Source organism: Electrona antarctica (assembly GCF_951216825.1).
Source record: "Electrona antarctica genome assembly, chromosome: 13".
NCBI lineage: Eukaryota > Metazoa > Chordata > Actinopteri > Myctophiformes > Myctophidae > Electrona > Electrona antarctica.
This window is the reverse complement of record NC_136794.1, coordinates 27,815,293-27,840,299: the sequence shown is the minus strand read 5'-3', so window position 1 is coordinate 27,840,299 and position 25,007 is coordinate 27,815,293. Positions and strand designations below refer to the sequence as shown.

Below are 25,007 nucleotides of genomic sequence, written 5' to 3'. Positions count from 1 at the left end.
TAACCTTCTGGCTTCTGATCAGTGTTTGGATCTTCTAATGTATTACGGATCTTGTGCAGATCAAAATAAAACCAGTAAAGCTCCCTGAGGGCGAGAAGCGCACTGAAACAAAAGTCACAGTTGAGAAGCAGGAGTTAAACTATTAATCTGGTGTCAGTAAGGTCAGATGTAGAGTTGCTGGCCAGCTCCATATATGCAGATCTAGTATGTCAAACCTGTATGGCTATCCAGGGTGTTGATGAGGTCAGTGTCGTGATCATAATTATATGGAGATCCAGGTGATGATAGTCAGCTCCACATATGGAGATGTTGTACCAACTTGGTTCATTTGCAAGTCTCAGTCGCGTCGCGGCAACCACACTGGTTATCATGAGACTGTCACAATAATGGTCATATATTGACATTCGCATATATGGGCTTAATATTGATGACATCAAGGGATCTCCACTGACAAACATTATGGAGATCTAATGGTCTCCATGATGTCACGAGGTCAGATCCATATATAAAAATGGCTAACTTCCTCTTTCTTCCTTAGTCTGCGATAAAGTGTCAAAAAGAAAGCACCACGTTGACTTCAAAGAGCCGTACGGACTGGTCGAGCTGCAGGTGAAAGTGCCGGCTGACGACCAACAACAAGGCCCAGTGGGGAAGAAATTAAAACCACCTGTTCATCCTCGTCCTGACAAAGATAAAGTGAACCTGAACAGACCTGCTAATGAGAAGGTTCCTTCAGTTTTACTCTAGCTATCACATGAATTTATTGTTTATTCCCTGCTTTACTTCCCTGATCTTGCATATAAGTTCCATTAATCAAAATTATGATTTATGTTACAGCTTGAGGTCTGCCAAGCAGGTAAGATATTTGTCTTTTACTAAATACATTAATTCCGTGACAGACGGATAAATACATTTTCTAATCACAGCCCCTTCTTTCCCTTTTTTGTTTTATCAAGCCATGGGTGAGGAAGGGGGTGTAGGTTCATACAGTCTTCTTGTCATCAGTGATCAAAATAAATACTTCTTACAGTTGTATTTTGAGCAGTTTGCAGCATAACCCACTCTTACTAAACATGTACCTATGGATCCTCCAACTGTCTAATAAAACTACACATTAGCCCTATGTCAACATTAGCCCTATGTCAGCATTAACCTGTGAATGAAAAATTTGATTCATAATTTTGAAGCAATTGCCAACAAGAGATGCTACTGGTAATAATAATAATACATATTGTGGCAACATTTTCTTTTACATGTCCATATGGAGATGTTGTACCAACTTGGTTCATTTGCAAGTCTCAGTCGCGTCGCGGCAACCACACTGGTTATCATGAGACTGTCACAATAATGGTCATATATTGACATTCGCATATATGGGCTTAATATTGATGACATCAAGGGTTCTCCACTGACAAACATTATGGAGATCTAATGGTCTCCATGATGTCACGAGGTCAGATCCATATATAAAAATGGCTAACTTCCTCTTTCTTCCTTAGCCTGCGATAAAGTGATGTCAAAAAGAAAGCACCACGTTGACTTCAAAGAGCCGTACGGCTTGGTCGAGCTGCAGGTGAAAGTGCCGGCTGACGACCAACAACAAGGCCCAGTGGGGAAGAAATTAAAACCACCTGTTCTTCCTCGTCCTGACAAAGATAAAGTGAACCTGTACAGACCTGCTAATGAGAAGGTTCCTTTAGTTTTACTCTAGCTATCACATGAATTTATTGTTTATTCCCTGCTTTACTTCCCTGATCTTGCATATAAGTTCCATTAATCAAAATTATGATTTATGTTACAGCTTGAGGTCTGCCAAGCAGGTAAGATATGTGTCTTTTACTAAATACATTAATTCCGTGAGAGACGGATAAATACATTTTCTAATCAAAGCCCCTTCTTTCCCTTTTTTGTTTTATCAAGCCATGGGTGAGGAAGGGGGTGTAGGTTCATACAGTCTTCTTGTCATCAGTGATCAAAATAAATACTTCTTACAGTTGTATTTTGAGCAGTTTGCAGCATAACCCACTCTTACTAAACATGTACCTGGATCCTCCAACTGTCTAATAAAACTACACATTAGCCCTATGTCAACATTAGCCCTATGTCAGCATTAACCTGTGAATGAAAAATTTGATTCATCATTTTGAAGCAATTGCCAACAAGAGATGCTACTGGTAATAATAATACATACATATTGTGGCAACATTTTCTTTTACATGTAGTCAGCAAACAGCAGTGTTTAACGTGCAGCCTGCTGCAGGTAAAGTTTTCGGACTATAAAACTTTGACCATTCATTACATAGCTCTTACCCTCCACCTATCACCTTCTGCCATCTTTGAACTGAGCAGCATGTTTCCCATCATTCTTTTATGATATCACTTGTGCCCACCCTCACACCCATGCTTCATTATCATTATTGATTTGATAACAACAACAAACTAGAATGACTATTTGGATGTTACTTGTTTAGCATCCAACAGTACAAACGCTTGGTGTAATTTGATAATTAGATGTGTTTATTAATTTGTCATTGTTTCATTTAATTTGGTCTCACCCGTGCTTAATTGAGCATGAATTTGATTTCATGCTCGTCTGTCCATTATGACCAGGCCAGCCACTCATTCCCAATCTTTTCCACTGTGCATGCAACAATCTTCTGGTCTCATAACACAGAATAAATTGCTGCCTCTACTTTCCCCTCTCAGATATGGACAAGGTCTGTGCCAAGAAGGTACATGACCATGGGATATCTGTGGTCGTCTACGATGAACAGTCTACTGAGAACCTTGATTGCAGACGCTTTGTCCTGAGTGGGTTCGATGACGGCTGCATCTGCACCCATGTTTCCGGGTACGTTGGGAGCTGTAGCCAAGGGGCTGAACATGTCTGGGAGACACTTGATGATGGAGACAAAATTGTGGTCACCTTCAAACAAGACATTGGTATGTAATATTTCCCTAAAAATAGGGTGTCTTATTTATTGCACTGGTCCTCAAATTCAGGCTGCGACCCCGCAAAATAATCATATTTGATCTGGGGATCCCCTACCCGCCTGACAAGCACTTGAAATGTAGGAGTTTAGTTTATTTCGGTTCCACGGATACCTTTTCTGAAAATAGCCGATCTACAAGTTCACACCTTGTAGATCTGAGCTTGTAGATCAGCTATTTTCACAATTTTTGCCTCTTCCTTACATTATTGAGTGGCGCTAGCCCCTCCTATATACAGGGTTAATGTTTGTTTTTAGTTCAATGTTTGTTTTAAAAATGCCATTGACAATGAAGGGAAAATGTACGTCATCTTGTCCCTAACACAAACATTAAATGCCATTAACAATAAATAGCATTTTACATCACCATTACATCACCTAATCATAGCAACATGAGTTAGATTTTAATATATTAGCGCCCCTCACTTCACATGGGTGTTTTTTTTTGACAATTTGGCCAATATTTGAACAATTCTTAATTATAGTAGCTCTTTCCATTTCTACAGATATAAACGAGTTCATGAAGAAGTGTTCCTCAAAGAAGTTCCAGGACAAAGAGATAGGTGCCCATCGTTTGGAGGTGACAGACTCTGTCCTGGTCCAAGGGGACATGAGCACAATGTCAAAGGAGGCCCTCAACCTCTTCTTCTCCAGCAAGAGAAGTAGAGGTGGTGATATCAAGTCCATTTGCTGGGTCAGCGAAAACAAGAGTGCCATTATAACATTCCAGGACTGTGATGGTAAGCTGATAAAAATGCCATTATTGATATTGTATGCTGTTGTGTAAAATTCTGATTTCAGATTTTTGTGTCCGTTGCTCATCCAAATTTGAAGAGTCCTACTCCTATACCACTGACTACTGATGTTTTCACCTACATTTTGTTAACCAAATTACACTTGGGGACGATTCTAAAGACGCCTTCTATAGCCAGTTTTTAAAATCTAAAATGACACGGATGCTTTCCTGGATTGAATGGAAAAACAAAAAGGACATTTTCTTATCAATTTGAGAACCGTACTTACAAATAAATTAACAAAACAAAAATAGACGACCACGTCTACTGATTTAGACCTGGACAGCCTTATACCTTTCACTCCAGGAAAGCATCTGTGTCTTTTATATATCATTGTTGCCGGGCAGACGCTATCTCCATAATCTAACATTTTGTGTTTTTTCATAAATTATCGCCCTACTTGATCATATGTACGTCACACAAAAGCATTATAGTAGCAGATCCACAACCTCAAAATCTGGTGCGAAGCGACATGTTTTGAGCTTGTAGATCTGCTATTTTTGCTGGTTTTGAATTTGAATCCTGAAAAATAAATGTTTTTGACATAGCTTACCACCTTTTTCAGAAAACGTATGTGTTTTTAAAATCGGCCTCGGGTCTAATTGGGTTAACCGATTAAGCCCACAATGTGAGCTTGTAGAACTATTTTCTTAAAAAGAAAGAAAAGAAGGCAATACATTTTGAATATTTTTCTGGTACAATCTGGTACAGGGGTCCCTGGCACAAAATGTTATTAGATGATATTATAATAATACATTATGTATTATAATACATAATATGTGGGCCCTTGATATATAAATAACATTAGGAAACAAGCCCAAATAAGCAATTACACTTTACAAACGAGCCCAAGCAACTTTATAGAAAAACAAGCCCAAAGTCACTTATAATAAGCAGACATGGCAACAGGTATTCTGTCGCCCACATTTATGATGATGATCCATAGTTTAAATATACATTTTGTGTACCTTTTTTCATTCTTTGCAGTTGCTTACGAGGTGGCAGAGCGGAAGCAGCACTCCTTTTCTTCCAAGGAGCTCAAAGCTCAGCTATTCTACTGTAGCCTGCAGAGGGCTTTGACGGGAGAAATGTCCCTCCAAACAAATATCATGACGAACACGGTCGTCCATGTCAGCGCAGAACTCCTCAGCTTCATCAGTCGCAACGAGTCCCAAAAACTGGCCTTCACATCTGCTCTTGAGAAGGTCCATTCCAGCGTCTCCATCAGCATGGACACGGAGTCGCCTCAAATGCAACTCTTCATGACACTGCAGGCGGACACCTTGGGCATGCTGCGACAGGGCCCTGGGTGGGAAATTAATGCTCAGAGTGAGGCTCAGGACCAGTTGAATAGATACGCGGAGGAACGTCTGCCTGCTGAGGTTGAGGTCTGGCAAGAAATCGAAAACAGTTGCTTTGAGCTCACCACGACTAAATCCAGCGTCTCTTTTAAGACGAGCACCTCTGAGGTAGTGGTCGTAGGCACGCGAGACGAGGTGAAGGCGGTGGCGGAGAAGGTTAGAAACATGGTGAAGAAGACCAGCGATGAGCTCCAAATCAAAAGAGACACTGTAGAAAGAGAAATCCACTTGGGCTCAAAGGAAAAACTTGACCTGATCTGGGACCTCGCCTCTGGCAAAATGGAAAGCGACGTGACGCTGTCCAAAGATGATGAGAGTCTTTCCATTCACCTTAAGGGACAGAAGAACGCTGTGAACGCTGCGGAAGGGATCTTGAACAAAGCCCTGGAGGGTGTCGATTCCATAACCCTGAACATGTCCCCTCACCTGATAAACTTCATTAAGTCACTCGACTTGAAGAAGTTCCAAAGGGATCACTTTGCTCAGAGCAACATAACGGCCGTATTGATCCCCGGCGAGGAGTCCTTTCAAATCCTTGGCGATCGTGCTGACATCCGTAAAGCTGAAGACAAATTGCACGAAGTCATACAAAACAAAGACATTGAAATCAGTGGTGAACAAGTTAAGATTGTCAGGGGTAAGCACTGGGACCAGTTTTTTGAAGATCTTAAATCCAGTCAGGACGTTCACAATATTAGCATCAAAATGACAGGGAAGAAGATTGAGGTGTGTGGATTCTCTGGTGTGGTGACAGATGTTCTGAGCAAGATAAAGGCCTACCTGGAGGACAAGAAGCCAGTGACAGCAGATGTCCCGTTGAAATCACTGCAGGAGTTGGAGTTTGTCCAGTCTCTCAAGATGTTCTCTGATGACACTGAAATCAAGGCTTTGGGAGCGACTGTATTGCCCTATAAAAGCCAGGCACCACCTTGCCTGGAAGTCAAAGCTGCAAGTGATAAAATCAAACAAGCCACAGATGCGGTGACTCGTTTAATCGGTACGATACTAACGGAGAAGCTTATGTACTCCAAAGCAGGCGAGGCCAAGATCCTGGAGAAGAATAAGCTGCTGTTGATGGCTCAGGTGAAACTTTTGCAGTGTGAACTCCATCTGTCACAAGCAGCAGCTACAACTACACAGCCATGCAACTTTGATATAGATGGGTATATCACATTGACCCTCAATCAGGGTGATATTTCCAAGCATACATTGGATGCCTTGATTTGCCCTCTGAGCAGCCTGGCCTTTGACAACCCCATCGCACAACAGTTCCTCCAATCTGGAGGGCCAGAGATAAAACAGGTGATTGACAAGTTTCAGAGGGAGAAGCAGAGTCTTACAACAGGAGATGTTGTCCTGTCCAACCCGGGAACCCTCAAATGCAAGAAGCTCATCTATGCAGTAATGCCAGTTTGGGGAAAGGGCATATCAAGTCTTCATGCGACTTACGTGCAAACTGCAGTCCATGAAAGCCTTGTGCAAGCAGAGAGCAACCAGTGTGTCTCCATAGGCATGTCAGTACTCGGATGTGGCACACTTGGATTTCCTGTAAAGGACTACTGCGAAGCAATTATGGTGGGAATCCTCAGCTTCATCACTACGGGCCATGGGGTTCTGACAAGCATCCATTTGATAGATTCTGATGCCAAAGTTGTGGAAGAATTGAAGTCAGCTGTCAAGGGCATGGTACGGTTGTATTCCTTACCTTGTTTGTATTTAGTATAAGTGTTACAGTTGAACTATTAATCCTCTTAAAACTATTAAAACCTCTTGTCTTGTCTGTTATTAAACAGGGATTCCATCAAACAATTATCCCCAAAACACCATCAGCAATTCTGCCTCCACAAAGTGCTTCGTCTCCATCGCAACCACTTATAAAAGACCCAAACACCAAAGGTAATTTAATTTCTTTGACGTTATTAATATATTAATACTATGTATCCTGCTGCTTCTAGATTTAACCTATGCATTTGACACTCTTTGCCAAGACTCTAATTTCTCGACTAGAGCACTGTGTTGGTGTCAGGGATTCTGCCCTAGATTGGTTCTCATGATCCTACATTTCTCAGTAAAATTTTGAGATTTTGAATCCTCCTCCCACCTGTCTTCCGGAGTCCCCCAGGGCTCGATCCCGGGGACAATACTGTTCTCCCTTTATCTTCTCCCCCTGGAACAAATTTTCAAGAAACATGCTATCGCCTATCGTTTCTACGTATATGATTCCCAAATCTATAGACAAATTCAGAAACGGGTCTCATGGTCGTCATACTTTAAATGCTTAATGAGGTATAAAGTACAGCAGCCTTGTGTTCATAAAACAGAAAGATTGGGTATTGTGTAAGACTGACGTTATTTCTTTCAGGATCTTTCACTGCTTCGTCTCAACCATTACTCAATGGCTCTGGTCTCAGCCACCGCGGTGGATATTTTGACATTCCGTTTTTTTTGGAATGTTGCCACTACTGTTGGAGCAGCCATAAACTAAACAGGTTCATCTCGATGTTCTGGGCATCTTTGTAATGTTAGTAGTAAAAAGCAGGTAAAAGAGTGACGTTTGAGGCAGACTAACATCAGTCACTCTACCGTTCACTGTAGTAGAAGAGGTGCGCCTGTTGAGGGTTTAAACCCTGCATCTATGTCGAGTCCGCCTACAGGAAATATGTAAGCTGCGACCATGAGACCGTTTCTGAATTCGTCTATATGCCTCTAAAAAAGGGAAGCAACGACTCCCTGACACCCCTTCTTTAGCTTCTTAACTGTCTCAATGACATTAAGGCCTGGATGGCTCTCAACTTCCTCAGTGTAAATGAAAGAAAAACGTCATAGTGTTTGGGCCTAGTGGCCCTGGTGTTGTACCCACCGACCTTGGTCCCCTGCAGCCTTATGCCAAACCCGTTGTCTCTAACCTTGGGGTCAAATTGGATAATGCACTCAAACTGGACAAACGGGTAAACGCTGTGGTTAGTTCCAGCTTTTATCACCTGAGGCTGCTTGCCAAAAGTCTGTGCTTTCTTTCAACGATTTTGAACGCTTTTAGCTCCACTCGTTTAGACTACTGCAATGCACTGTATGTTGGTTTAAACCAGTCTTCCATGGCACGTCTACAACTGGTCCAAAATTCTGCTGCGCGTCTCCTTACTGGAACCCGTAGGCATGACCATATTACACCTGTTCTGGCTTCCCTTCACTGGCTCCCCGTCCGTTTTAGAGTTGATTTCAAGATTTTATTGTTTGTCTTTAAATCACTGAACGGTCTTGCGCCACAGTATCTCTGTGACCTTATAGAGGTTTACACTCCCTCAAGGTCATTGCGTTCTGCTGGCCAGTTGAATCTCCAGGTCACAAAAAAGGCACGTTTAAAGACCAGAGGTGACCGAGCCTTTTCTGTCATAGCCCCCAAACTGTGGAATGAGCTCCCTTCCCATGTGAAACTGGCCCCCACCATCAAGACTTTTAAATCTCACCTTAAGACCCACCTGTACACCTTGGCTTTTAATTCCGTTTGAGAGTTCTGTGTTTTTCTGTGGCTTTGTTGTAATGTGTCCCTTTTCTACTGTGTGGTTTGTTGGTGTCTTTTGTTTGGCTTTATAGTGTATTTAGCTTTTAACTTTCTGTACAGCACTTTGTAAACCTTGAGTTGTGAAATGTCCTATATAAATAAAGTGGATTGGATTGGAAGGCCTGCTGTTGAGTACACTAACAAAGAGGGAACCTGATTGTTGTCTTGTTCAAACTAGTGATAGGTGGAGTCTCTGTGACTCTGAAGAAAGGAGACATCACCAAGGAGGCCGTGGACATCATAGTGAACTCTACCAACCAGGATCTCAATCTGAACACTGGTGATCATATTGTTAATGACCTCTGTTGAAATGTGGGCTGAAAGTGTTCTTTCATTTGCTCTTGTGGTCATCTACATCACTGGTTCCCAAACAGTGAGTCAGGACCCATTTGTGGGTCAAGTATAAATACCCCTTAAAGGAGCATTCAGTGATTTGGGTGATTTGGAAAACCACCCAGTCCACCCCGGTAACAAAATGTGCACATGCACACGCTCTACAGTGGGGGGAAGTGCACCAGGCCAACAGCATGTGCACCAAGGCCCACCCCCACTCGATCATGATTGGAGAAAGGCCCCTCTCATCCTGATTGGATGAAGGCTTTGCCACCCGCCACCAAAACTGAAACTAGGGTTTTTTGACCCCAGGGGCTCACTGGGGACAGGGATGAACTCCTTATATGGTCAGCACATGTAGGGAGGATTATCCAAAAAATAAGTGATATTTAAATGAAGTGAAATCACTGAATATACCTTTAATGTTTTGTTTCCTAAACAAATCTTTGTGAATTAAAAACAAACCAATCTTTCAAAATAATGTAACAAGCACCACGTGAAATGGTAGATCTGCCATTTTCACTAGTTTGGGTCGCAAATGTTTAATTTCTCTTTTGGGTCTTGAGCTAAAAAGTTTGGGAACCACTGAATTCTACGTTCTTTGTTGCTTCAGTCCATCTATAAAGTAGAAGTCTGTGTTGATGGATTGTTTCACATTGTGTTGAACAGGTGTGTCCGGAGCCATCCTGAAAGCAGCAGGGAAATCTGTTGTGGACGAATGCAACAAACATGGTAGAGAAACTGTTTCAAATTTCGGCTTAGTAATATTACTATAATAAAATGACACTTTATTTTACATACTACATACTGTTTACGCAAAAAGAAAAGACGTGAACATTCAAAGTACAGAAATATAGCGATCGCAATCTCCATCTCTGATGACATTGTGTTTTCTCTCAGGTGCTCAGAAAGCTGATGGTGTGGTGCTAACCAGCAGTGGCAGCCTGAGTTGTAAACACATAGCTCAGATGGTTGGACCCAGCCAGGCCATCGCTATCACCGTCTCCATAGAGAAGGTCCTTCAGCTTTGTGAGAGCAAAATGGCTGCCACCGTTGCTATTCCTACTATCGGCACAGGTAATATATACTGTCATATCAGTTTTTTCCCCCTGAAATGCTGTCTCTGATGGGAAGACATCATTCATATAAAACATATACTGTACATGTAAGGTTCTGTCTCTATAAATGGGGCGACTGTGGCTCAAGAGGTAGAGCAGGTCGTCCAATGATCCATGGGTCGGCGGTTCGAATCCCGGCTCCTCCTGTCTACATGTCGAAGTGTCCTTGGGCAAGACACTGAACCCCAAATTGCTCCCGATGTGCTGGTTGGTACCTTGCATGGCTTCCGCCGCAATCGGTTTATGAATGTGTGTGTGAATGGGTGAATGTAATGCACAATCTATGTAAAGCGCCTTGGATAAAGGCGCTATATAAATGCACCATTTACCATTTTTGTTCATCATCATCATCATCGGTTTAAAGTCTTCTTTCCAGGCACCTCTGGGTTGGACTGGATTCTCAATATGGCTTTCTTCCACTGGGAACGGTCCATGGCCACCTCATGGTCGATGTGCTTTCATGTCATGTCATGTCAGCCTTCCTTACTACGTGTCCGTACCATCGCAGTGTCCTTCTCCTCACCACATCCACTATGGCCTCCACTCCCATCCTCTGTCTCAGCTCTGCACTGGTCTCTCTCCCTCAGTGACACACTGCACATCCATCAATACGTCATGCCACTTCTGATGCAGGCAGAGTACACTTGCCCTTTCATCTTCAGGGATGGGGCCTTGGATGTTAGAAATGGCATGGGTTCCCTGGACTTCTTCCATCCACTTCTCACCCTTGTGGTCACAGCTAGTTCCACCCCTCCATTAGCGTTGAGCATGTCCCCCTAGGTAGCAGAAACTGTTCACCACCTCATACATCTCCCCGTCCACTACAAGAGCCTTGTATTGCTCGTCTGCATCTGCTTGTGGGACTTCTCCCCTGCACCGCTTGCACTGGAATGTCCCACTTGCCGCTTGCCTTTTACTCCACTGCATCTCCAATGGAACCATTCAATTTGAAGAAATTGTTACTACTTCAAATTGTAGATATTTGTGAACATTATAATCAAACTATGAAACTGTGGTTTAGATATTTAGGCAATATTATAGTCCCACTCAGTTATACGTAATTGACTGCTGAATACGAATATTCAGGAGGCACAGCATTATTATTTATTCATCATGTATTTTCTCTTTGGTGTTGATTGTTGTATTGCCACAGGAAAAGGTAGCATTAGCCCCAAGGACTGCATCAAGGGTATTCTAAAAGCAGTGGAAAACCACACATCACAGACTGCGTCCTCCAGCCTCAAGACAATCTCTGTCGTGGCCTTTGAAGACGATATTTATAACGCAATGAGGGATGTTTTTTGCAAAAACAAACAACCAAAGAAGAGTGTCAGTCAGGTACAGTATAATCACATCTACAGTATAAATGTATTTGTTTTTTACTATTACAACCATTTATTTACAAAATAATTTGTGACTTTCCTCGTTTCTCTATTTTATGCAATCTGTACATGATGTGATGTCTTTAATTAATAGGCAATAGCTGCATCAACAAATGCCAAGTCTGATCTACCTCCAAATCAAGGTTTGAATTATCTTTGATTGTATTGCATTTTCACAAAAAAAAAGCAAACAAAGACAGCTGAAGTCGTTAGTCATTATTTATGTATTGGTCTATTTTCCTTCCACTGTAGTTAAGATCCACGGTGTCAGGGTTGAAGTGAGAAAAGGCGACATCACTCAGGACACTGTCAAAGGCATTGTGAATACCACCAATGCTGATATCAATTCCAAAGGAGGTTGGTGCGCTAGTACGCTACCTCTTGTGTACAGACACATGTAGCTTGAGCTGCAGATCTAACAGTGAGACACGACATTTGAAATTAAGACCCCACTTTTTCATTTTTAGGTGTCTCTGGAGCCATTTTCAAAGCAGCTGGATCTGCAATTGAACAAGAATGTCAAAAAATCCGTGAGTGTTGATTTTAAATGTACAATTAGAAACCTCAGACAGATTGAATGCTATGAGAAAGGTGCTAGCAGTATGCAATCCTATGCAAAACTCTGTGCGTACAGTACACATATTTAACAACATTGTTCCACTCATAGTAGGCGAATATCTAGTGAAAATGGCACATCTACAAGCCATTTATAACCAATAACTGACTTAATCTTCTCATGTTGGGTGTTTTGTTTGATACATTTTATTTTATTTCTTATATCGATTAATCAACACAACAATTCTCCTGTGTTATACGTTTCTGAAATTATTGTTCATTAATCATAATTGAGGAATACGTTTGAAATAATCGAGATATTCGCAGCCCTAATACTACTGTACTATGTTGTGTATGAATGAGGTTATGATTTACTGTTGCCTGTCTCATTGTGCTGCTTGTATTCTAGTATAATATATGGCATGCTTCTAATGTCGGCATGAAGTGGCTTTGATTCCTCCTATGTAAAATACACCGTAGTGGCATCTGATTTGGTTTGTTGCCCTTCTGGTTATGTTTAAAGGGCCACTGAAAGGTGACCAGGTTGGAGTGACGAGTGGCGGAGCCTTGCAGTGTGACTACATCCTGCACATGGTGGGACCACACAACGCAGCGGACGCCACTGCACGCGTCCGCAAGGTGCTGGAATGCTGCGAAGAGAGAGCCATCACCACGTTGTCCCTCCCTGCTGTGGGAACTGGTAGGAAGTATTATTTAAGCCAGTTGTCCCCAAAGTGGGGTCCGGAAACCCCTAGGGGTCCTTGACAGTGTTCCATTGGGTCCCCCAGCTAAATGATCATTAGGAACCAAATGGACCCTTAGGGTCCATTATGATTCCATTTGTACACTCGGAGTCAAATTAACTTTGACTCTGAGTGTACAAACTTAGTGTGGCATTAACTAAACATGTAGAAGCACATTGGTTTTGAAGTATGAATCCAATTTTCAGTGGGTAAAGACTTTGACAATGTCATCAATTGAACACCAAGCTTTCTCAAAACAAAAGAGACTTTTTTGAATGTCCTTACATTTGGTCCGCCTCCTTCCCTCTTCCTTGTTAACTGCAGGCGCCGGAGGCCTGTCGGGCTTGGATTGTGTAGAGGCCATCCTGCAGGGCGTCATGGACCATCTGTCCTCTACCGCCTCCAGCGTCCTGAAGCTCCTCTTCGTGGTCATCCAACAGGACAACATCCTCCAGGACTTCCTGCACGGCCTCATCCAGTGGAAGTCAAACCAGAGGGTAAGTTCAGTTCACACACCGTCCTGTATGTACAGGAGTGTACCTGAATGTACATAAACAGTCCAAAGGGGCTTACCTCTGGTGTTCCCCAAGGATAAATCCTAGGCCCATTATTATTTTCTATTTACATGCTCCCACTTGGCCATATTATAAGAAAACATAAAATAAACTTTCACTGTTATGCAGATGATTCTCAGCTCTACATCCCCCTCAAACCTGGCAGCACAGATACATCCCTAATCCTAGCTTGTTTATCAGACATCAAGTGCTGGATGTCCCAGAACTCCCTCCAGCTAAATGATTCTAAATCTGAAATCCTCCTCTTTGGCCCCCCAAATTACATCCCCGTTTTCCAGTCACAGCTTGGCAACCTGTCCAATAACATCAAAAGTGTAGCCCGTAATCTAGGCGTGATGTTCGACTCAATCAGCAAGTCACTAAGGTTGTACAATCCTGTTTCTTCCAACTCCGTAATATAGCAAAAATCAAATCATTCATCTCATTCCCTGACCTTGAGAAGGTAATCCACGCTTTCATCACAACACGCTTAGATTATTGCAACTCACTATATTCCGGACTCAATAAAAAAACTATCTCCCGTTCTTCAAATGGTCCAGAACTCAGCAGCCAGATTACTGACCAACTCCAGAAGGCGTGACCACATTACCCCTGTCCTCGCCTCCCTCCACTGGCTGCCTGTTCATTTTAGGATTGATTTTAAAATTTTAATTACCACTTTTAAGGCACTAAATGGCTTGGCCCCCATCTATATAAAAGACATGCTGGAGCCCCATAGGCCAACACGTAGCCTTAGATCGGCAAGCAAGGCTCTCCTGGAAGTTCCGGCTACCCAGCTTGTCACCATGGGTGACCGGGCTTTCTCGGCCCGTGCACCTACGCTGTGGAATGCCCTACCAGAGGCCCTAAGACACATCACCCTATTGAGTTCTTTTAAATCACAGCTAAAAACCCACTTGTTCACGATGGCTTTTACTTGAATTATTGATCGTTTTATTTTGTGTTCACCTGTTTACCTGTGTTAATATTGTTTATTGTTATTTTATTACCTTGCTATTACTACTGCATTTTATCCTGTATTGGAAAGCACTTTGTAACATTGTTTTAAAAAGTGCTTTATAAATAAAGTTTATTATTATTACAACAAATGCAGAAAATATGATATTTTTATTTTTTTATTATTTACTAAATAATAACTAGTATTATTGTTATGATAGCACTACTACTTATAATAATAATAGTTTAAGTCACCTGAAATCAAGGAGGAACACATTGAAAAAAATGAGAAATTTGTGCTAGGGATATGAAGTAGGCATAGTGTCTTGACGAGACTTAATTGTGACTAAATTTGACTGAGGGACTGCCATTGGATTTTTTTGAATTTTCGTTTTTTGACCCACCAGTTGTGGAGATATGGCTTATAGAGTTATGTCTTGCAGAAAACAGCGAGTTGAGAAAACAGGCTTGAAAGGTTCACTTCTGTGGTCTCTAACATTACACCTAGCTACATGTTTAAGCATTTATTTCATATTTACATGTCGATTTCAGCTCTGAAACTTATTTCAGACATGCTCTAGTATGTGAAGAGTCTGCCTGTGCTATAAACTCATTTTGGAGAAAGAAAATTTAAAAAAAGTTTTTCTCCTCTGAAAAGCTGTAATTTGCGCGATGGCAGTCTCTCAGTCAAATCTGGTCACAATTGATGATCATGATGGTGATTATCATTTTCAAATCTCTTTTCACTTAACCACCTGAACCATACCACCCCTATTATCTGGGGCGGATCTCCAAGCTCACACCGTGTTGCAACATGACCTTGAGCTTGTAAGTCGTCTGTTTTCAGCCAAGAGATAGATGGACAAAAAAGCAAGTAGCAGGGGAAAAAAGCAAGCACAGAGTCAACCCAGTATTAGTTTACCAAGTAACAGGGTGTAAGTGGTTTAGAAACTGACTTTTCCACATGACCCACGACAGACGATGGTTGATGAGGATGATGATGGTGGTGACACCAGCAGCCAGGGGACTACGTCAGAAGACGAGGAAGATGATACCAGCAGCCAGTCTGCTACTTCAGAAGAAGAGGAAGTTGACCTCAACGTACAAGGCAGCATGGAAGCCATGGTGGGGCCAGTGAAGGTCAAGGTGTTTAGTGATGACATCACTCGGGAGAAGACGGACGCTATCGTCAGCAGCACCAACACCTCCCTCGATCTCAGTTCAGGTGCAGTATTTGATTATTTGGTTCATTTGATTTAAGTTTTGGTTTGAAAAGAAAACAGTTCAAAATCACATAATCACTATCTGACGGAGGTGGAAAATCTTGACAACTGCATAATGTTGTTGTAGTGGGATTTCCACTGCAATCTTCTAATGTTCTGCAACATTAGAAGTAAAGTAACTAGTGCAAAGTAACTAGTAACTGACGTTTTCAAATAAATGTAGTGGAGTGAAAGTACAATATTTGCATCTAGTGTCTAAAGAAGTAAAGGTATTAAACTGAAAGTACTCCACTAAAGTGTAAAAAAAAAAGTAGTTCAAGTTACATCGCTAATAGGAGACTACATGCACATCAACAATGATGAACCCTCATTGAGGGTTCTGTATGCCAGAGATCAGTTGGGAAATGTTTGAAGATGCAAGACTTTGTAACATTCCATGTTTCTGTGTAGGTGTGTCAGGAGCAATTCTGAAAGCTGCTGGGCAGAGCGTGGTTGATGAATGCAACACTCTAGGTAAGATGTGCGTTTTGTATGCTCTCTGAAATATATCTGTTTTTAGTCCTGGTTACGGCAAGGCTCTAAGAAAGTCATTGTCATTCCATCTGTCCACCATCTTTGCCCAAACAACGTATGTCAACATATCTTAAATATCTTATAATCCAAGAGACAGATTGCAGATCATGGTGAAACCATGGCCTTCCCTCTAGCGCCTCCTTCAGTCATTATATAATATAGACTCAACACCCCTCCCATGATAGGGGTCATATTGTCATAATCAATTCTTCATATGGACATTTTGAAATACAATTATTTCACCTGCAGGCTCCAAATGCACTGCAAATCATCTTAGAAGGATGATTCATTAATGCATGAGTATTTCTGCTCTGATCCCAAAAGGAACCCAACCCAGCAGTGGTGTTGTCATCACCAAACCTGGCAAACTCCTCACCAAGCACATCATTCACATGGTGGGACAAACCACGAAGACAGAAATCACCAGCTCCATGCGTAAAGTCTTACAGATGTGTGAAGACCATAAGCTTCATTCTGTCTCCTTCCCAGCACTCGGTACAGGTAGGCTATAAATGTACATCCTATATGATTTCTTCTTAAAGCTGCAATCTGTGCCCCGGGCGGTTCGCTCAACCGTCTGGGCACCTAGGCTGCTGAACCAGCCTGACGGCCCGCAAATCTTCTACTCCTGAGATAAGATGGAAAGCCGGTTTGGGCAGGAGAGATATTGTGCTCTATTTTCGTCCATGCTAAGCCCCTTCTCCCTAAACTACTTTGCCTTGTTTTACTATTTTGAAAATGATTTTAATGGTCTACATCGACAGCTTGTTGATTGGCTATTTTAACTATTCAAAAATAATTTTCCAAATAGTTAAAAAAGGCAAAGTAGTTTATGGTTAATGAAAGAGTGTCTCGGAAATAGTTAGGTTAGTGACTGACAGAGGTGAGCAGGCAAGGCCACCGGCCAGGCTGACCATAGGGAATGAAAGGAGGCAGAGGATTCTCTTTGGCCACGGTGTGGCAATTTACTAATGATGTGTGTGGTACACACGATGTGTGTGTGCTGTACATAAAGAAACACATAATAGAATTGTATCAGCAATAATAATAATAATCTCCAATAAACAAATCATAGATGGCAGTTCAATCCAATAATAATAAACCATTGTCAGATCATAGAATAATGAATATCTAAATAAGGCATCAATCAATAATAATGTAGGCCCATAAGGATGTATCACACACACACACACACACACACACACACACACACACACACACACACACACACACACACACACACACACACACACACACACACACACACACACACACACACACACACACACACACACACACACACACACACACACACACACACACACACACACACACACACACACACACACACACACACACACACACACACACACACACACACACACACACACACACACACACACACACACACACACACACACACACACACACACACACACACACACACACACACACACACACACACACACACACACACACACACACACACACACACACACACACACACACACACACACACACACACACACACACACACACACACACACACACACACACACACACATTTTTGAAGAAAGCTGGTAGTTCTGGAGGTTGAGACAAGAGGAAGAGGCCGCACAGTGTGGTGATCTGAGCATGCATCAGGGAATGAGTGCAGCTAGTTCTACTTATATAGCCTCCCACACCTGTGCGTGGCCAATGAACAAGCTGCCACTCACTCAGGCTTGATTGGGTGTCAGTGACTCTCCATGAGCCTTTTGACAGTTAAGGGGTTTAGCATGGACGAAAAATAGACCCATTGTGCTTTGAGCTTCAGGCAATAACTCTTGTCAACCAGTAGTGGTCCTACCCGACCACATCTAAATTCTGTAGAGCACTACATTTTCTTCTGTGCACACCATCGTTTTGTAGTAGAGTGTGAGAAAAGAGAAGATCGACAGGTTAAATAGGAGAATAGCCACTGTAGGAGCCAAATGGGTGAAAATGACAAATTAATTAATGCGACCATGGGGTGGCGCTGTTATCGATATAAGCGCCAGGTTCACTGACATGGGTAGGAATTTTGACCCAGAACAGAAGGGCATTGGTTTTTGACTGCATGTTAACACTGTTTGTTCGATTCGCTGGGCTGTGAAATGTTTGGTGTTTGTTTGGAAACCCATGGATATCTGTTATGCACGCAGCACGGTGAAGTAATACATACAGTATATCTTTTTAATTAACGCATCTTTTGGAACATTGACACACAGCGAACAGTACGGTATTAGCCCAAACTAACATCAGCGCGTCAGCCAGGTCCAACCACTGGCTCAACCCCTCAGTATCCTATACACTATCCTTTTAATAGTGTATATGCACTTATGCAGATCAGTGTATTGTGAAAGCAGATATATACATCATATGTAGCATCATATGCAGGTGTGTACAGGTTATATTTAATCATGAGCATCGTATTGATTGAATACTCTTTTGGCATGTTAAACAGTGCTACCATACATATTGTGTGCAAGGATGGATAAAAGGTATTTCTGAGTAAAAGAAAAGAAAAAACAGTGCTTTTTTTCTTCTTTTTTACAGGAGCTGGGAATCTTGGGGCCTTGCAGGTTGCAAATGCAATGATGGCAGCAGTTGAAGATCACATGAAAAGCACCAAAACCACAACACTTAAAACCATTCACTTTGTGATATTCCAAACAAAGATGATTCAGGACTTTGAGGAGGTCATGAAGAAATTCAAGAAGGTGACTCCCAAGAAACCTGGTAAGCATGAAGCCTAAAGGTCAGTTCAGATCAAAGATTGACGATGAGACAATCTCTTTAGAACACTATAGAATAGAGGATAATTGTGGCAGTGGGGTAGGGTTTAACCACTTAAACTCTACTTTGTTAACTGGAGTGAGTCCCGCAGGGGGACTTGGCCATCCTTTTTACTCCAGGCTCTCCACAAAATCTCCTCGCCAATAACAACCGTTGTACAGCTGTAGAGGTGGATGGCAGGTAGACCAAGCAAGAGAAGAAGGGTTATTCTTTACTCTTGTTCCTATCGTGAGGCGTTTCCTTTCATTTGAAGAAAATGTACAGTTATACCTAGTGGTGTAATAGGAACTACAACTAAAGCATACAGAGGAGGACACAAAAACGTCACAACGAGCTTGTAGATCTGCGATATTTGACGAATGTTCACCCCAGAACAGGGATGCTAGGGTTCATGTGGTTAAGCAGTTAAGCAAATCTTACATTTCCTATTTTTGAGGGGCGCTAGCCCCTCCTATATACAGGTTTAATGTTTGTCTTTAGTTCAATGTTTGTTTTTAAAACGCCAGTTGACAATGAAGAGAAATTAATGTTTGTTTTTAGTTCAATGTTTGTTTTAAAAATGCCATTGACAATGAAGGGAAAATGTACGTAATCTTGTCCCTAACACCAACATTAAATGCCATTAACAATAAAGAGAATTTAATGTTTGTTTTGACACCGTTTGTTTTACATCACCATTACATCACCTAATCAACATGAGTTAGACTTTAATATATTAGCGCCCCTCACTTCACATGGGTGTGATTTTTAAATAGCCGATCTTAAAAAGGTTATCTTTGAAAAACAAAGAAGGGTCCCGCACGCTGTCAGAACATTTGCCAAAAATGTTGCTCTTTATTCAACGTTTCGGTCTATTCGACCTTCATCAGGACAGACAATGCCGATCTATCATTTGTAACGCACATTTGCTTTTTAAACTATTCCCACAGTGACCAAAAAGTTACACCACCCTCCTCCCACAACATCAACAGCGGCCACGCCGAACCCTTCCACAACACCCGCCCAGCAGAACACACTGAGCCTGTCCAGCGCCTGCAGAGCCGTGTCCTTCCCCACCATGGAGGCAGATGTGTTGGGCTGCTCTGCTGCCAGCCTGGCCCAAGTCAAACAGATCATGGACGACATGATATCTGAGGAGTGCCACAGTGAGGAGCTGTCCTCCAGCCAGCTGCCGCTGCTGCTGGAGGCAGAGAAGCAGGCCGTCGTGGATCTCAGCCAGAAGAGCCAGGTTAGTTACATTATTTATTTTCGAGTGCTGCAACCACTCCTATAGACAGCTATGTGTGTCCCTGCATCTGTCCCTGGCTGGGTCTTTCCGAGCACGAACATAGCTTTTGGTTGGTTTTCACAACCAAGGGTCACTGTTGCACAGCCTAACACACATGCGCGCATGCACGCACGCACGCACACGCACACACACACACACACACACACACACACACACACACACACACACACACACACACACACACACACACACACACACACATATTAACTGTATATATGATAATTTGGGGTGTGACAGTACAGTAGAGGGACCCCCTGGGGACCCCCACATGGTAACTCTTGTCATTTCTCAATCATTTCGGACGTGGGGTGGCTCGCCGGAACCGGCCCGGCCCCCTGGGCGCGTTCCTGGCGGTCTGGATGTTCCGGGGACCCCACACAGTTCTCGACCGTTTCGGATGCGGGGCGGCTCGCCAGACCTCACAGCCTTCAGCACGAGACGGAATATTTGGCCTTACAACCAGTTCTAATCGGACACCACTGCGGCGGGTCCTCTTTACTCGGACAACCAGCCCTAAGTAGTAGTATTTTATACCATCAATATTTTGTAGCGAAAAGGCCTTGTGCACGCCTACAAAGACAGGTGCGTCGGAGCCGGCAACCAAATGCGAATCATGAGAAGAAAAGTCAATACCTGACGACCTTTATCAGGTATTACCAGATACCTGATGAAGGTCGTTTAGACAGAAACTGAATAAAGCTACTGCTATAAGTGAAGACAGTGTGCGGGACCCTTTTCTTCTCGTATACCATCTCTATTAAAAAATATAATGTACTCATTTCATAATTTTATATCAATGTTTATTATTACTATATAATGTCAACCACTATATTACATAATTATCATCTCTGTTAGGTGAGCGTGCTCATGTCACCGGCCCAGGACAAAGCCACCATCTCAGGGAAGAGGGACGACGTTCTAGCCGCCGTCCTGCAGATCAAAGAGTTCCTCCACAGGGCCAAGGAGAGGGAGAGCAGGCGGGAGGAGGAGAAGAGGCTGCGTGAGATAGTGTGTTGGGAGGCGGCGGTGGGTGAGTCCTGGGGAGCGCTGGACCAGAGCCTGAGCTTGGACCTGGAGCGTGCTCTGTGTGACAAGCGGCCCAGCATCACCTACAGTCACTGTGGTCAAACATACACCGTGGATCTGAAGAGCATGCAGCGCACTGATGCCAGAGGAACCAGCACAAGGATCAAGAGAACCATAAAGGCTGATTCTGATAAAGGTACAACATGGATTTGATTCATAATGCACTTTACATTAGTGTAAATCTCAATGTGCATGAGGGCAATGAAGCCTAGAGTTAAAACCAGTGTGGCTAAAATAAATGCTTTGTTAAAAAGGTAATTCTTTACTTTTTTTAGTCCTCTCTTAAAAAATTAACCGATTGTGGTGCTCTCAGGTTGGCAAGGAGGGCATTTCCTACATACATTGTATTTATAGGAATGTGTTTATTTATTATTGACAGTTAATTATCATTGTTACTAAGTTTTATTTATGTTTTTTAAACATACAGAAATTATCTATATTTAGTTAATATTTATGTAATGTTGCTTTTAATTGTAGCGTCTTTCATACAGTATTTCATAGGTATCTGATACAGAATGTTCTCATTGTACTAAAATGTCCCTCTGTCTTAGCTGTCATACAGTCTCCACCGACCTGGACCCAGATGGACAACAAGGAAATGGACATAGTTGACGTTGATCCAACCTCAGGAGAGTACAAGAAAGTTGTGACAGAATTCATTAAAACATCCCAAAATGCATCTAATGATATCACGCCAACCATTCAAGTTGTCAAGGTAATTAAGGGACCAAGAAGTCACGAAGTGACTTTGGTCACTTATTGTTTTTGTGTTTTTTTCTTCTTCTTCTTCTCCTTCTTCTTCTTCTTCCGCCAAAAATAGCTGTTCTGGCTGAACCGTGCAGTCTGTTTTCGCGAAACGTGGTAATCTGGTAGAGGGCCATGCCAAACGGTGACTATGCGAAGCCCATGACGATTGGCCAAATGGTGGCGCTATAGCGCTCAATTGAAAATGCTAACTTTGAACGTGCATAGCTCATGAACCGTTTGACCGTTGGCAATGACACTTAGATACACATATGTGTCTCCTCATGCCGAACAACTTTCGTGTTCTGACTTTTGACCTCTGACCTTTAGATCACCCGCCATTTTGAATTATATGAAATACAGTTAAAATGTATCTCCTCCCAGGATCTTTGCTCAAAATGCACAAAAACGTCTACACGTGAATTCATCAGGTCATGAAGATCAAATGGATCGAAACGTTGTCAGAATTCTCAATAAAGAATGTCTTTCTTGTACCTGTGGTGTGCGGGCTCCATCCAATATCTACTGAAGTTGCTTTAGCCCAGCACCCAGCCTGTCGATGTGCGTATTCTACGTCCGCTCCATACCTGATTTTCTGCCTGGATTTTTGAGCAATTTGCATGAAACGTCCTACACACAATCTATGGACCATTACTGAAATCCCGGTTGAAGAGAAGTTTGTACGTGAAAACATGAACTTCGAACACACTGTAGAAATGGATAATGACGTGCCCAAAATGAGGACACACATACTTTTTCTGTTTACAATGTAGTCACTGATTGTCTCCGTGTAGTTCAGTCAGTAGAGCTCTTGACCTTAGACCACAAGGTTTTGGGTTCAAATCCGGGTACCGACAACTCAGCCCATGATTCTTATTTGTGCATATTGTTCTTATTGCGTATTGTCTTCTTTCTTGGTCCCGCCTTATCACTGCTTGCAGCTATATTACTTTAGTTACGTTTGTGGTTGGTATGTGTTTGCTGATTTTCACCCTGAATTGTATTGTTATAAAAACTAAAATTATTCACAATGGTCTTTATGGCACGAGTATAATTGAACAATATCACTCTGGCGATGTCCACAGATCCAGAGGATCCAGAATGAAGACCAGTGGCAGCGTTACGCAGTCAGGAAACAGCGGCTGGATAAGAGGTACCCCACCAACAAGAATGAGATGAACCTCTACCACGGCACAACCTCAGCCATCTGCCAAAAGATCAACGTCAGCGGCTTCAACAGGAGCTTCTGTGGTAGAAATGGTAGGTAGGGGTGTACTTTAGTGCAAATGCACATTAATATGAACTCTAGAAAAACTGAAAAGTTGGCACTGTAGTTTTGAGAATTTCTATAATTTCCTCTAAGACTTGATATTACCAGCTCACAAGAAGTCTTTCTGACACACACACACACACACACACACACACACACACACACACAACCACAGGCACACACACACACACACACACACACACACAACCACAGGCACACACACACACACACACACAACCATACACAAACATCATGGGCATATTGTCATGGTATCAATGAGTTTCCTCTTGATTCTGTTTTCTCAGCCACTTTATATGGTAATGGGACCTATTTCGCCAAAGAATCCTGGTATTCTTTACAAGATGCCTACTCCAACCCTGATGCCAATGGCCTCAAGTACATCTATCATGCTCGAGTCCTGGTTGGGAAACCATGCAAAGGGACCTCGGGCATGCTGGAGCCATCACCTCTCAACCCCAGTAACCTGGCCGAAGGCCTGCATGATTGTGCAGTGGACAACCCACTGAAACCTTTCATCTACGTGGTGTTTTGCGATGCAGGCGTTTATCCTGACTATCTGATCACATTCAAGACATCGTGAGGAACAGTGGGAAGAAACAATCATAGTACAATTTGACGATTTGCGCTGAAAAAATATGGCCACATGACACTTTTGCTCTCTTATCAACCCCTCGTGAAAAGGATTTAAACAGTGTGTGAGCATCCTGGTGACTTACTCTTTGTCCTGAGCACAAACATGTAACTTTTTTTTTAAATGTCTTTTTTTGTGGCTTTTGCCTTTTATTTTATATTTTTATGGAGGGACAGACAGTAGGCTGACAGGAAATGGGGAGAGAGATGGGGGAAGACATGCAGTAAAGGCCGTTGGGATCGGGAGTCGAACCCGCGGCACACTGCCAGACTGGATTACCAGCCAAGGTGCCTGGACCGCTGAGCCATGGCCCAGGCCACAAACATGTAACTTTTAATGATAAACAATAGAATACTATATTTTAGGGATGTCCCGATACACTTTTTTTGCTTCCGATCCGATCCCGGTACCTCAATTTCTGTGTTAGCCGATACCGAATACCGATACCAGTGTCGTGATCTCATGTTGTGTTTATAGCAGACTCCTCACTCAAATGTGCACTTGCAGTTTGGGCAACTCCAAAGCAAATTCCACATGTCCCAAGATTTTATTTACCTCTGTGTCGGATCGGTGGTTAGACTGTAATAGTTGCTACCGATATGACCCGATATGACAAATAAGGGCCGATTCGATACTTTTCCCGATACCGATACAGTATCGGGACATCTCTACTATATTTGCACTACGCCGGTATGGCTACACTGTGGGAGAAATATGGTGTTTTACAACCAAAGATACTGTGCAATATAGGCATATTGTATTTGCACTGCGAGTCATCAATTATATTGATTGACATTATCAAGATAAGTATACCCTTGTTTTTTCATTTTCTTTTCTAATTGAATTTACAAAATCGTGTAAAATATAGTAGTTGTGACTAGATACATGGGTGATACTGTAGGCAAACAGTTATGAAAATGCATAACTCCTTTTGAAGTTCATACCTTTGCTGCTGTAATTGTTTTTCCTGTCCAATGAAACAATTTTATGGAAATAAAGTTAAACCAG

General features: G+C 42.4%; 1 protein-coding gene across 1 annotated transcript in view; it reads left to right on the top strand.

Moving 5' to 3' along the window:
- The window catches only part of LOC306935759 (protein mono-ADP-ribosyltransferase PARP14-like), a 26,593-nt gene extending 1,586 nt beyond the window's left edge, over positions 1 to 25,007 (top strand). Inside the window, exons 3-28 of the mRNA XM_079518947.1 lie at positions 539 to 726; positions 838 to 856; positions 1,500 to 1,690; positions 1,802 to 1,820; positions 2,707 to 2,943; positions 3,497 to 3,730; positions 4,772 to 6,831; positions 6,939 to 7,041; positions 8,883 to 8,984; positions 9,707 to 9,769; positions 9,938 to 10,114; positions 11,309 to 11,493; positions 11,632 to 11,680; positions 11,790 to 11,894; positions 12,005 to 12,067; positions 12,616 to 12,792; positions 13,160 to 13,332; positions 15,325 to 15,571; positions 16,020 to 16,082; positions 16,467 to 16,643; positions 18,720 to 18,902; positions 19,889 to 20,187; positions 21,103 to 21,469; positions 21,885 to 22,048; positions 23,163 to 23,337; positions 23,653 to 25,007. Coding sequence (XP_079375073.1) covers positions 539 to 726; positions 838 to 856; positions 1,500 to 1,690; positions 1,802 to 1,820; positions 2,707 to 2,943; positions 3,497 to 3,730; positions 4,772 to 6,831; positions 6,939 to 7,041; positions 8,883 to 8,984; positions 9,707 to 9,769; positions 9,938 to 10,114; positions 11,309 to 11,493; positions 11,632 to 11,680; positions 11,790 to 11,894; positions 12,005 to 12,067; positions 12,616 to 12,792; positions 13,160 to 13,332; positions 15,325 to 15,571; positions 16,020 to 16,082; positions 16,467 to 16,643; positions 18,720 to 18,902; positions 19,889 to 20,187; positions 21,103 to 21,469; positions 21,885 to 22,048; positions 23,163 to 23,337; positions 23,653 to 23,948 — 6,116 coding nt within the window. The 3' untranslated portion in view covers positions 23,949 to 25,007. The remainder of the gene's footprint in view (positions 1 to 538; positions 727 to 837; positions 857 to 1,499; positions 1,691 to 1,801; positions 1,821 to 2,706; positions 2,944 to 3,496; positions 3,731 to 4,771; positions 6,832 to 6,938; positions 7,042 to 8,882; positions 8,985 to 9,706; positions 9,770 to 9,937; positions 10,115 to 11,308; positions 11,494 to 11,631; positions 11,681 to 11,789; positions 11,895 to 12,004; positions 12,068 to 12,615; positions 12,793 to 13,159; positions 13,333 to 15,324; positions 15,572 to 16,019; positions 16,083 to 16,466; positions 16,644 to 18,719; positions 18,903 to 19,888; positions 20,188 to 21,102; positions 21,470 to 21,884; positions 22,049 to 23,162; positions 23,338 to 23,652) is intronic.